At 42.4% G+C, this 13,077-nt stretch overlaps 1 protein-coding gene across 5 annotated transcripts in view; it reads right to left on the reverse strand.

Annotated features, from left to right (window-relative positions):
* The window catches only part of LOC120909067, a 50,335-nt gene that overhangs the window by 22,127 nt on the left and 15,131 nt on the right, over positions 1 to 13,077 (reverse strand). For all 5 annotated transcript variants that reach the window (XM_040320709.1, XM_040320710.1, XM_040320707.1 and 2 more), the window contains exon 2: positions 3,715 to 3,753. In XM_040320709.1, the coding sequence (XP_040176643.1) occupies positions 3,715 to 3,753 (39 nt within the window). The remainder of the gene's footprint in view (positions 1 to 3,714; positions 3,754 to 13,077) is intronic.

The raw sequence follows: 13,077 nt of genomic DNA on the forward strand, positions 1-13,077 counted from the left end.
TAATATGCTTTCTATATTCGAAAGTATATTATAAGTGTATATTACACCTATATACTGCAGTGCACAGCAAGTATCACACCTATACCAGTGCTTGAAAGAACTTTTGTGGACCTGTTAGGTAGCGATTTGTGTCGCTAAACTCTGTCCCTGATGGAAACGCCAACCTCTCTAAACTGACAAAAAGTATATAAATGTATTAGACACCTATATACTAGAGCAAGTAGCACACCTATACCAGTCCTTAAAATGACTTTTGTGGACCTTTTAGATAGCTATTTGAATGAATACAGTCTGTCCCTGCTCCAAACACAGCACCCTTTCGCTATACTGACAAACAGCAGAATGTAAGATAGATGCCAGATCAGGTCTATTTATAAAGGTAGGTGGTATGTCCATGTGCTGAAATGTCTCAATTGGTTGTCCTGCACCACCTGATGGATGTGTCATAGGTCAAAGTTCTTACCCATGTAACATTGCGGACCGCCGCGAACAATCGCCAGATGTCCGACGGTTTGGCAGATCGCGAACGACCAAAGTTTGCCGCGAAACGACCGCCTGGCGAACCGGCAGGCCATCTCTAATAATAATTACGAATGTGGAGTTAACCTTTAAGTCCTCAGTGTACACAGTTTGTATTCATGGAGTATCCCACCACATCTTTCATTTCTATCTATATTCTCCAAAAATAAAAACAACAACAAAAACATCCCCTGTAGACTGGTTTTGAAAAAACGAGCGAAAGTGTTTTGTGCAACTGGCTTGGCTGAAGTTGGGAAGACCTGGGCAAACTTCCTGAGGCTTCTATGGGAGTACCGCTACACTTGGAAATCAGAATCAGCCTTGACACCATGGTGGTGTGATGAAAGGGACCTGTCTGTGTGACTATGAATACTGGGTTATGTTTCTGACACATCCTCAGAATTACAGAACAAGTCCATTTGAATGTGACTAACTGCAACTGTTCAATAGCACTTTATATTTACTACAGTGTCCATATACTTTGGCCCGGATTCACATACATCGGCGCATATTTATGCGGGCGTAGCGTATCCAATATACACTACGCCGACGCAGCGCACAGAGGCAAGCACTGGATTCACCAAGCACTTGCTCCCACTCGCTCTTAAAGAAACGCTGGGTTTCCTCTGCGTAAGCCAGCGTAGGTGGAAGTGGGCGTGAGCCATGCTAATGAGGCGTGACCCCATGCAAATGATGGAGCAAGCGCCATAGAAGTACTTAAAATGAACAGCGCATGCGCCGTCCCGTGGCCGCATCCCTGTGCACATGCTCAGAATCACGTCGGAACTACTCCCCAAGATACGACTGATCACTGCCTACGATGTGAACGTAACCTACGCCCAGCCCTATTCACGTACTACATAAACAACGTAAAATGTTACAACGGCTGTGTTCCCTGGTCCATACCTTTGCATGAGCTGCGCCTCCTATATGGGGAATAACTTTACAAGTACATTTGTGAATCGGCGTATCTCCCTCATTTGCATAGAAAATCAATGGGAGCGGCAAATGCGCCCAGCATAATTATGCGACCAGGATACCCCGGCGAAGGAAAGTTACGTTGGTCGGATGAAGCCTATTTTCAGGCGGATCTCAGTTTATGGGCACGGCGCATAGATACGATGGTGCATACTTACACTTACACAGCGTATCTCGAGATACGTCGGCGTAAGTGCTTTGTGAATCCGGGCCTATATATTTGGACTCTGATATCTTCATTTGTTTTCAAACCAGCTTCCACTTATCATGGACTGCCCAGATATTACTGTATATGAACTATATTTGTATGTAGTATTTTGTTCACATTTTAAAGGTTTGCATAGGTTAGGGCTATGTGTAAGGGTTTTTTTTTTTCTTTCAATAAAGTAGATACATACATTTGAATATGTAGCATACATGTGAATATGTAGCTTGATGAGGTGTGTACACCTTTTTTTGAAGATCTTTTTATTTTTGCCGATTTTGTAGCTCTGGAAAAGGACTGAGAAATTCACAGGCATGTATAAATCTTACACAGATATTTATAAAACTAGCATACCCTTGACCTGCAAGTTAAAGTGTTTGTTAACCCAAAAAAATATATATTGATCCTATTTCTTTAAAGCATGTTGTACAGCACAGTGCTTGTGCTGTGTAATTTAGCCCCCAGTATCACCTGAAATACCTGGCTTACCCTGCCAGTTTCTGCCCTCCCCTCTGTATGCTGACCACAATAATCAGATCCCCTCCTCTCCCTGCTTGTCAGCTCCCCGATCCTTCCCTCCTGCTCAAAAAAAAAAACAGTTTTTCTTCTATACTTCCGTCTATTATATATTATTAAAGGAGTTGTAAAGGAAAAAAAAAATTGCCTAAAATTAATGCCTGCAAGGTAGACAGACAGAATAGTGTAATGATTATGTTAAAAAAAAAAGAGTAAATACCTATTAAATTCCTTCATCTATATCACCTCCGGCATTCTAATTTCTGTTCTCTCATTCACTTCCTGGTTTGCGGCGCTCGTTCATGTAAGCACTACATTTCCCAGTATGAATTGCGGCACGCCGAGTAATTCACACCTCCTTGAAGTCTCTAACACGTAGAGAGCGTCCTGCCACACAGATGTAGTTCCCAGGAGGGGGTGAGCATGTCACTGACCACCGTAGTAAAGCCTCCCTTGACGGTGGTGAGTAACAATCAGACATGCAGGAAGTGAACAGAAGAGAGAAGAAATAGAGCAACTTCTGAGCAAAAACGAACAATGAGGAAGTGAAAAGAGGAATGTCTGCAGGTAAAGGATGCTTATTATGAAAAAAAAAAGTTTTCCTTTACAACCCCTTTAAGCTCCCCAGTAGATGTAATTTTTAAAAATATGCTCACGTGCCTGCCCGCCGGTCTCCTCCCCTCCTCTCGGCTGACATCAGTGGGGGTTACCCAGTACCTCCCCCTGCAGCTATCAGATCGGAACAGGAGATTGGCAGGCAGTCAGCTGAGTGCCGAATGGCGCTCTGAAGTAAGCTATTATACCGCATATTTTTTAAAATTACATCCATCGGGGAGCTTAGCGTTATATACCAGAGGGAACTATAGAAGAACATTTTTGACCTTAAACACTTTAACATACTGTATGTTTGTGCACTGAAGTTCATCTGATAACCAATGCCCTCTTTTTTTTCTAATAAATTTTAACGCAGCCTGTGTCCTTTATTCCTTCAGAGAACTTCAGGTATTATGCCACGTACACACGATCGGAAATTCCGACAAGAAAACATGGATTTTTTCCCCAAAGGAATTTTGGTTCAAACTTGTGTTGCATACACAAGGTCACACAAAATTCCGGCCATCAAGAACGCGGTGACGTACAACACTATGATGAGCCAAGAAAAATGAAGTTCAAGGTTTTCGAGCATGCGTGGACTTGATTCCAAGCATGCATTTTTTTGCACGTTGGAATTGCACAGACGATCGGAATTTTTCCAGTCGGAAGAACTTTTCCCGTCTGAAAATTTGAGAACCAGCTCTTAAATTATTGCTGTCGGAAATTCCGACAGAAAAAGTAAAATTGGGCCTACACGGTCGGAATTTCCAACCAAAAGCTCACATCGAACTTTTGTCGCAAATTCCGAGTGTACGTGGCATTAGATGGTTATTATCTAAATGTTAGGGATACCTTTACCCTATCAATCACCCGTTTGCCAGAAGACAAGAAACTCTTCTTACCAGGGTTGTAATCAATGGCATCTTTCAACTCCGAGGACCCTACAAAGAAAAGCAAATTTTAAGTCAATAAACACAAACACATTAAAATGGATCTTGCATCAACCCTACTTATTTGTTAGTCTCCCACTTCATTAAGCTCATTTTTACAGCACATTTACTGTATATACTGTGATGAAAAATCATTCATAATACATCAAGGGTGCTTTATTAACAAAACTGTGATGGGTAACAAAAATAAATAAACTTTTTATCTGCCTTTGCAGATGTAGGGACCCTGTCCTAAGCACTTAGTGTCGTTGCTGGGTTGTAGTCAGCTTGAGCTCTGAATTGTTTTAGATCTGCTTTCAATGGGTTATTCCTAAACCCAGATTACTGTTTGATTGTGCCTGTTATTGGAGAGTGCTCCAGGCAATATAGTAGGAAGTTACAATAATTCTGAGCCATTAATATTTATGTCTCTCTGGCTAACCAAAATTACGTTTTTTTTTCCAGTGGTGCATGCTGGGAAGGATATACAGATTTAGGACAACCTTTCAAAAATATATTTTTGTCATTTATCTTCTGGGCTGTTGCTTTGAAAGGAGTCTGTTTTAGAGGCCTGGTGCCTGGAGAGGACTAAACCAAGAGTGGGCCTACAAGTAAGTCTGAGATCTGAAAGATTTGCGTCACTGTGCTGAAGGGTACAGGAGGGGAGCAGCTGCATCATTGTTGGAGCTCCAGATGAAGGAAGTAGCTTTGCAGCTGAACACTAGAAAATAACATGCATAAAAGAAGGAGTGCCAGACCAAATGATAAAAAGACACCATATTACAGTAATTTATTAGTTTGTACTAAAAAACAGTCAACTACCTCGCCATCAGGGCTTCAGATAAACTAAGAATCTCAAATAGACTCAAAATAGAGCTTTCTTGTGTGAAAATGTTCAGGAAAGCTAACTGCTGGATCAAGAGAGTTACTGGTCGGCAGTATCTACATGAGCAATCAAGATAGAATTTTCTTGGCTGCTCAAGCAGACTGAAGCCCTGATGAAGCGGGAGTTGTTCTGACCTCTGAAAAGCATGTTTTCTAGTACAAACTAGTTGTGGGGAATTGTTGGGAATGCTGAAAAAAGACCCCAGTCCATCCAGTTCAACCTGTGTGGGTGAATGTGTTTATTTCAATAGTAAAACTTATATATCCATGTATCTTGTGATCATTAAGGTGCCCATCTAATATTTTTTTGAAACTGCTGATACCACTGCTTGAGGAAGAGAATTCTAACAGTAAAGAACCCTTTATGTTGCTTATGGTAAACCACTTCTCTTCCAATTTCAGTGAATGGCCGCTGTTCCAGTACATCCTTCTTGAGGACTGGTGCCCAGAAAAAGGGATGGACTACCGGGAGTTTCCCGTGGCTCAGTGGGCCATTTTTTTTATGCAGAGTTCGGCGGCAGCAGAAGCGTGGCAGCAAACAGAGCCGGGGAAGGTGGCCAGTGAGGAGGGCAGGTGGATGTAAAAGCTGAGGAGGGAGAAGAGCTCCACCCCCTTCATCACCACTGAAGAGGCGACCAGGAGCGAGCACCTCGATTGCTCCACCTCCTCTCTCCTCCAGGAACCATGCGGCCTGGGCCGGAGTGCAGGCTGACTGGGAGCCCAGAGGAAGAGAACATGCGCCGCTGTAAGGAACAGAGCAACAAGAGCACCCCCCCGGATCAAGAGGGAGTCTCGCTGCTGCCGCTGATGGCCATCAGGTACCCAGCATCCTACACAAACATGCCAGAACACTGAGACAGCGGGGGGGGGTGAGCAGAGGAGGGACTGCAGAAAGGTACAGTGCTATGTGGTCTGTCTCAGCCCTCCCCTCTGTCTCAGTCCCCCCTCTTTCAGACCCCTCCTCTGTCTCTCAGACCCCTCCTCTGTCTCATTCACTCCCCTGACTTAGGCTGCTTTCACACTGGGGCCGCCATTGACGGTAAAACACTGCTAGTTTTAGCAGCACTTTACTGTAATTTTAGCTGCGCTATTCGGCTTCTAGCAGTACACCGCTCCTCCACTGCCCCAAAGATGCTGCTTGGAGGACCTTTTTAATGCCCTGGCAGCACCCCAATGTGAAAGCATTTAGGCTTTCACACTGGGACTGCAGCGGAGGCGTTTTTGAGGCACTTTCCAGGGCCAAATTTTTGTCCCAGTCGAGCCCTGCCTAGAACTGGATGACATACTCAAGATGCGGCTGGACTAGAGTCTTGTAGAGTGGGAGAATTATCATTTTATCCCTTGAGTAAATCCCCCTTTTGATGTATGCTAGTATTCTGTTTGCTTTGCATGCAGAAGCTTGGCATTGCATGCCATTGCTGAGCCTGTCATCTTCTAGGATCCTTAGAGCTTTCTTCATCCTGGATTCCCCCTGAGGTTCTCCCCCCTAGCGAGTAACTTGCGTTCGTATTTTTGGCACCCAAATTAATCACCTTACATTTTTCAACATTAAACCTCATTTGCCATGTAGTTGCTTACCCCATTATTTTATTTAGGTCTCCCTGTAAGGTTTCCACATCCAGCACAGCAGTTATTGCCCTGTTTAGCTTTGAATCATGCGCAAATACTGAGATTGAGCGATTTATCCCATCCTCTATCATTAATGAATGAAATAAACAGAATTGACCCCATGACATATTAATGGGGGACCCCACTTACCACATCGGACCATTCTAAGTAATCGACATCTATCACCACCCTTTGGACACCCTCTGTAACCAGTTTTCAATCCAGGTACATACCCTATGGTCCATGCCAAAAGACCTCAGTTTGTAAAGTATGTGTGGAACTGTATCAAATGCTTTTGCAAAGTCCAGATACACTACATCCACCACCCTTCCTTTATCTAGATCAGTGTTTCTCAACTCCAGTCCTCGGGGCGCACCAACAGGTCATGTTTTCAGGATTTCCCTCAGATCAAACTGCTGTGGTAATTACTAAGGCAGTGAAACTGATAAAATCACCTGTGCACAATAATGGAAAGCCTGAAAACAAGACCTGTTGGTGCGCCCCGAGGACCGGAGTTGAGAAACACTGATCTAGATGACAGCTCACTTCCTCATAGAATGATAATAGATTGCACTGGCATGAACGATTCTTCATGAATTCATGCTAATTACTAGTGTTGAGCAGAATACGCCATATTCGATTTCGCGATATATCTCGAATATATAGTCGAATATTCGAGATATATTCGCTAAATTCGAATATTCGTGATATTTTATCGAAATGAAATGATTGCGAATTTTCGCTATTGCGAATGCGAAAATAATTGCGAATTTTCGATAACTGCGGTAGGAGCACTCTGATTGGCTCAGAATATTCTTGATATTTTTTCGAAATTTCGCGAAATGCGAATGCGATATTTACTGCGCAATTTCGACAAATGCTGTAGGAGCACTCTGATTGGCTCAGAATATTCGTGATATTTTGCAATACAAAATAATTGCGAATATTCGGCAAATGCGGAAGGAGCACTCTGATTGGCTCAGAATATTCTTGATATTTTACAATACAAAATAATTGCGAATATTCGGCAAATGCGGAAGGAGCACTCTGATTGGCTCAGAATATTCTTGATATTTTACAATACAAAATAATTGCGAATATTCGGCAAATGCGGAAGGAGCACTCTGATTGGCTCAGAATATTCTTGATATTTTACAATAGAAAATAAAAAGTGTTTTGCATTGGTGGTGATTCTTTACTCTATACATCTGTCACAGCCGTTTGTCAATCAAACACCTTGAAGATTGAACACGTTCATGCTGCATGCTTTGGACTTTTTTTCACTTCACATATCAAAGACATTTTTATGAAAGATTATTTTTCTATTATTGGGACTATATTTCTTTATATATTTGTTTCACTGTGTATTTCACAAGTTATTTGCGCTTGCTTATTTTATAATTTGCCCACATGTCTTGTCACTAGACATATTTTTTATTCTTGTAGAGCGACTCCATTTTCTGTCTTGTATTAATTTATGTTGTATAACATTTTTGAGTTGCTGCTGTATTCTCCCCCTTTTTTAAGGTATGCGCAATTTTTTCCTTCTTACAAAAAAAAATAATATCAAACATACAAATATTCATAACAGAAACATACACAAAGCCCCCCCCTTTTGCATCAGAGACAATCAGAGTTCTCCTACCACAGTTATCGAAAATTCGCAATCATTTTCGCATTCGCGAAAATTCGCAATTTTTTTTTTTTCAATTCGGCAACATAAAAGGATCGCCTCAGCTTAGCTACTCGGCCCAGGGTCTCTAATCATACCAGCAATGCTTTTAGACGTCGATAGGATGTGATCTGTTTTAAAAATCAAATTGAAAAAATGCGAATATTCGGAATTGCGAATATTCACCGCGAAATTCGAAATATATCGCGAATACTCGAATATGCCATATTCGAGCCGAATATTCGCAATACGAATATTCGTGAGCAACACTACTAATTACTAGACATGTGCATTCGTTTTCGTTAGAATGCATTTTCGTCCAAAAATCTGTTTTTTTCGTTATCGTTTTAACAAACGATAACGAAAGTGCAAGAAACGAAAACCGAAAGATCCGACATAAAAAATGCTTTATTTTCGTTTTCGTTGCGGTAAAAATTAGATATAGAGAGATTCAACATTATAGGGAAAAGATTTGACATTATAGAGAAAAGATTCGACACTATAGAAATAATAGATTCGACATTACAGAGAATAGATTTCGATTTATGAGAAAATAGATTCGACATTATAGAGAATAGATTCGACATTATTACTAGTCATACAACATTAGAATTCTTGTAGGCGGAATATTCGAACGGAAATGTACGATTCGGCGTAAAGATTTGACGTCCCGTCGAATATTTTTTGACCATTAGACAGAAACCAACAAAGATTCGACGTTCCGTCGAATATTCTTTTGACCATTCGACAGAAACCAAGTATTATTGGATTTTCTGACGAAAGCTATTCCCCAACGAAAAACGAAATAAATCAAAACTAAAACGAAAAAAAATATTCCAGTCTGCACATGTCTACTAATTACTGCTAAATATACTGTTTTCATCAGCAAAATCTTGGATATGGTCCCTTATTATCCCTTCCAATAGCTTAAATACTACGGATGTTAGACTGACTGGCCTGTAGTTTCCAGGGATATATTTCTGCCCTTTTTTAAATATTGGTACCACATTGGCTTTTCTCCAATCAGCTGGTACCATTCCAGTAGGTACACCGTCCATAAATATTAGGAACAATGGTCTGGCCATCACCTGACTGAGTTCCTTAAAGGAGTTGTAAAGGAAAAAAATGTTTTGCCTAAAATTAATGTCTGCAAGGTAGACAGAATAGTGTAATGATTCTGTTAAAAAATGAGTAAATACCTATTAAATTCCCTCATCTATATCACCTCCAGCGTTCTAGTTTCTGTTCTCTCATTCACTTCCTGGTTTGCGGTACTCGTTCATGTAAGAAAAATTTCCTTTACAACCCTATTAAGGACCCTCGGGTGTAAGCAATCTGGTCCTGGTGACTTATTTATGTTAAGTCTATTTCTGATACTGTATTCTGTTAGCCATGAGGGTGCATTCTGTGACGTGTTATTAACATTAAAGTCTTGGTTACAAAATCCCCATTTTTCCTTTGTGAAAACTGAGAAGAATGCATTCAAAACCTTTACCTTCTCTTTCTTTTGTAACCAAATTCCCTTCATCATCCTTTATGGGGCTAATATGCTCTGACCTCACTTTCTTACTGTTAATGTATTAAAAACTTAGAACTTTAGGATTTTTCTTACTCTCCTCTGTGCCTTTTGTGTTCTATATTAGCCGCCCTGATTACGCTCTTAGATTTTTTATTGCATTGCTAAATAAATTTGGACTCTTATCCTTTGGTCTGGAACTCCTTCAATTTGTGCATGTTTTGTTCCAGTAACCCGCTGAAGTACCCAGTCAAGGGTACCTTAACTGGTATAAGCAGCCTAACCTGAGCCAGTGAACTCTTCAAATATTTTTGTTCTCTCACTACTTTGTATACACTCAAATCAAAGTCCCAGCATCTCTTGGATGCTTTCTTCTTCATTGGGGTCACTGCTGAAGACCTTTTCGGAGAGCTGCTACAAGTGGACATTTCAGGACGTCTGGTGGTTCAACTGTAAAGGTACAGTATAAGTCCTGCTTAAAGTGATACTAAAGCTTTGTTAAAAAAAAAAAAAACAGGAACATGTCATACTAACCTCCACTGTGCAGCTCGTTTTGTGGACCCAATCCTCCTCTTCTAGGGGCCCTCAGTGGCTCTCGCGGCTCCTCTCTGCATTAGAAAACCCCCCTAGGAGAAGCGCTCTCCCGAGGAGGATTACCTTGCGGGCACGCTCCCGAGTCATACACTTGGTGTCCATAGAGGCAGAGTGTATGACACAGCCCCGCCCGCCGGCACCCGCATCATTGATAGCAGCTGCTATCAATCTATCCAATCAAAGCCTGTGTTCTGCCGAGCTGGTTCCTCCTATCGATATGGTTCCCTCTGGAGTGCGCAGGCGCAATCCGAGCTGACGGAAAACTCAGAGCGGAAACAGCTGTTCGTCAGCTACAGACGCGCTCGCTCCCAATGCCTGATTATACACTGTATAGTACACACCGCTCTACACAGCAAGGGCCAGCAAGGGGCGGATGTGATAGTGACCATTGCTTTTTTGATTGGTTATCAACGCCGCTCTTTACAGCAAGGGACGGGTGTGATATTGAGCAGCCCTTTTTTGGATGATGGTTTTCTGAATAAAATAGACGTCTCACATCCGCCCCTTGCTGTATAAAGCGGCATGGATAACCAATCATAAAAGCACTGCTCAATATCACATTCGTCCCTTGCTGTGTAGAGCGGCGTTTATAAGCAGGCATTGGGAGCGAGCTTGTCTAAGCTGGCAATCAGCTGAGGCTGAAAAAATCTGCTGCATTAAGGTGAAAAAACATTAAGGTTTACAACCCCATTGAAGGTTTATAGCCTGTACAGGCGGTTCCCTAGTTACAACCATCCGACTTACAAACGACTCCTACTTAAAAACGGCGACAATAGGAAGCGAGAGGAAATCTACCCCTAGGAAGGGAAATTCTCTCCTGTAATCGTACACACGATCGGTATTCGTGACAGGAAAAGTGCGATGTGAGGTTTTGGTCAGGAAAACCGACCGTGTGTATGCTCCATCACACTTTTTCTGTCAGTTTTCCTGCCAAGAAAAGATTGAGAGCAGGATCTCAATTTTTGTGACAGGAAAAATTCCTATTGCGAATCGCGTTTGTCTGTATGCAATTACGACGCGCAAAAAAACGTGCATGCTCAGAATCAAGCAGAAGAGCCAAACTGCCTATTGAACTTCATTGATCTTGGCTTGTCGTACGTGTTGTACGTCACCGCGTTCACACGGGCGGACGAACGGACCGTTTTTTACAAGTCCGTTTACGGACTTGTAATGCATTCCTATGGGATTGTGGACGTTAGCAGATGATGCATCCGCTAACGTCCGTAACGATCCGCCTCCGCAAAGATCCGCTTTTTCAGACAGAAGAAAATACAATTTTTCTTCCGTCTGGCGGAACGGATCGGATGAATACGGACACACGGTCCGTATTCATCCGATTCCCCATAGGGGAGAGCGGAGGAAAGACAGGGCGGTCTCTGCACAGTGTGCGGGGACCACCCTGTCCGCCGACAGCTCAGCGGGGATTTACGGATGATCCCCGCTGAGCCGACGGACTGTAATGTCACACCAATAACTTTCTACTAAGTACAACTATAGTTGCTTCTTTCCCAGTCAACTCTCTTCCTTCTTCCTGAATATCCTCTCACTTCCTGCAGCCTTGCTCTCCACGGTGGTTGCGGAGATGCGCCACCTAGTGGTACTTCCTGGTTCGCTCCTGTGCGGCCTATTTAAACTTCCAACACTGACAGAATGGTGTTCCTCTATTGCTGACAGAACGCCACTGTCAGCTGGGCTTCCAGACTCACATGAACTGAGCTCCAGCTTCCTGAACTGGATCACCAGGACTCCTTGTTTGCAGCTACCGCTCTCATCAACCAGGTCCAGGCTCCCAGGATGCACATCCATGCCCAGCTATCTGCAACCGCAAGTACTCTGCTATAGAAACCAATTACTAAATGCTGATCTCCATACTTGCCGCTTGCTTCCAAGTTATGTTCACTGCTATGCTAAAGTACTAAGGAGTTTCACTCAAGTTTGAACTGCAGCTCACATGTTATGCTCACTGCTATAGATACCAGTTACCTGCTTTGCTTCTATGCCTGTGTTCATTGCTGACCTCTAGTGTGCAGTCCCAGTACTGCGGCTACACCTATCCTTATACCTGTTCTATACCATTAATACAAGATTTACTTTTATGTTTCTTATGCTGTAATAAGCACTTTTTACTTTACTGAGGCTGTGATGATAGAACCCAAACTCTTAACTGAGTTAAGAGTGAAACCTGGGTTCGAACCTGAGAAGTCTCCACAGTTGCGATCCATATACCTGAAACTAATTTGGCGTATTGTTATACGGACACACACGGGGCGGATCAATACGGATCCGCTCCGTGTAAAAGAGCCCTTCCAAACAGATTCAACCTTAGAACAAACCTACAGAAACTGTCTTGTTTGAAATCGTGCAACGCCTGTATTGACTTTTGCAAGCAGAAATGCCTGAAGTTATATTTGTGGGTAATATTTGGGGGTATCCTGTGCCCTAACCCTCTCTTCTTAAGTTTATTGTGTTCTTATAAACATTTTTAAAGTTCCTAAAAAGTGACTGACCAATTCCTTCTACCCCTCAAGATTTAGGAATTGCACCCTGAGGTTTGAAATACTAGCTCACCAAATCACCTTTTGTTCTCCTTATCTGCCAAGCGGTATGAGGTGTTACACCAGGGGTCTCAACTGGCGGCCCTCCAGCTGTTGCAAAACTACAAGTCCCATCCTGCCTCTGCCTATGAGAGTCATGCTTGTAACTGTCAGCCTTGCAATGCCTCATGGGACTTGTAGTTTTGCAACAGCTGGAGGGCCACCAGTTTGAGACCCCTGTGTTACACAGTTTATTATTCATGCATAATATTGACTAAAGTGTATGTAAACCCAAAAAAAAATCTTGGGGTTTTTGTTTCTGTAATTTTTTTTCTCTGTCTGTTTCCCAGACTTTCCCTTTACGTCATGTCCCACAGAAGCAATTGGACGTGAAAGAAAATCTCTCCAAAGTGGTTGAATTTCGAAAGAATTTTGTTTTGAAAATCCAAAATTGTGTGCGTTTTGTGATCTGATGGTGCTACCATTGATTTTGAAATTCAACCGACCAAGCCTTTAATTTTACCTCC

The sequence above is a fragment of the Rana temporaria genome, chromosome 8 (assembly GCF_905171775.1).
Source record: "Rana temporaria chromosome 8, aRanTem1.1, whole genome shotgun sequence".
NCBI classification, from domain to species: domain Eukaryota; kingdom Metazoa; phylum Chordata; class Amphibia; order Anura; family Ranidae; genus Rana; species Rana temporaria.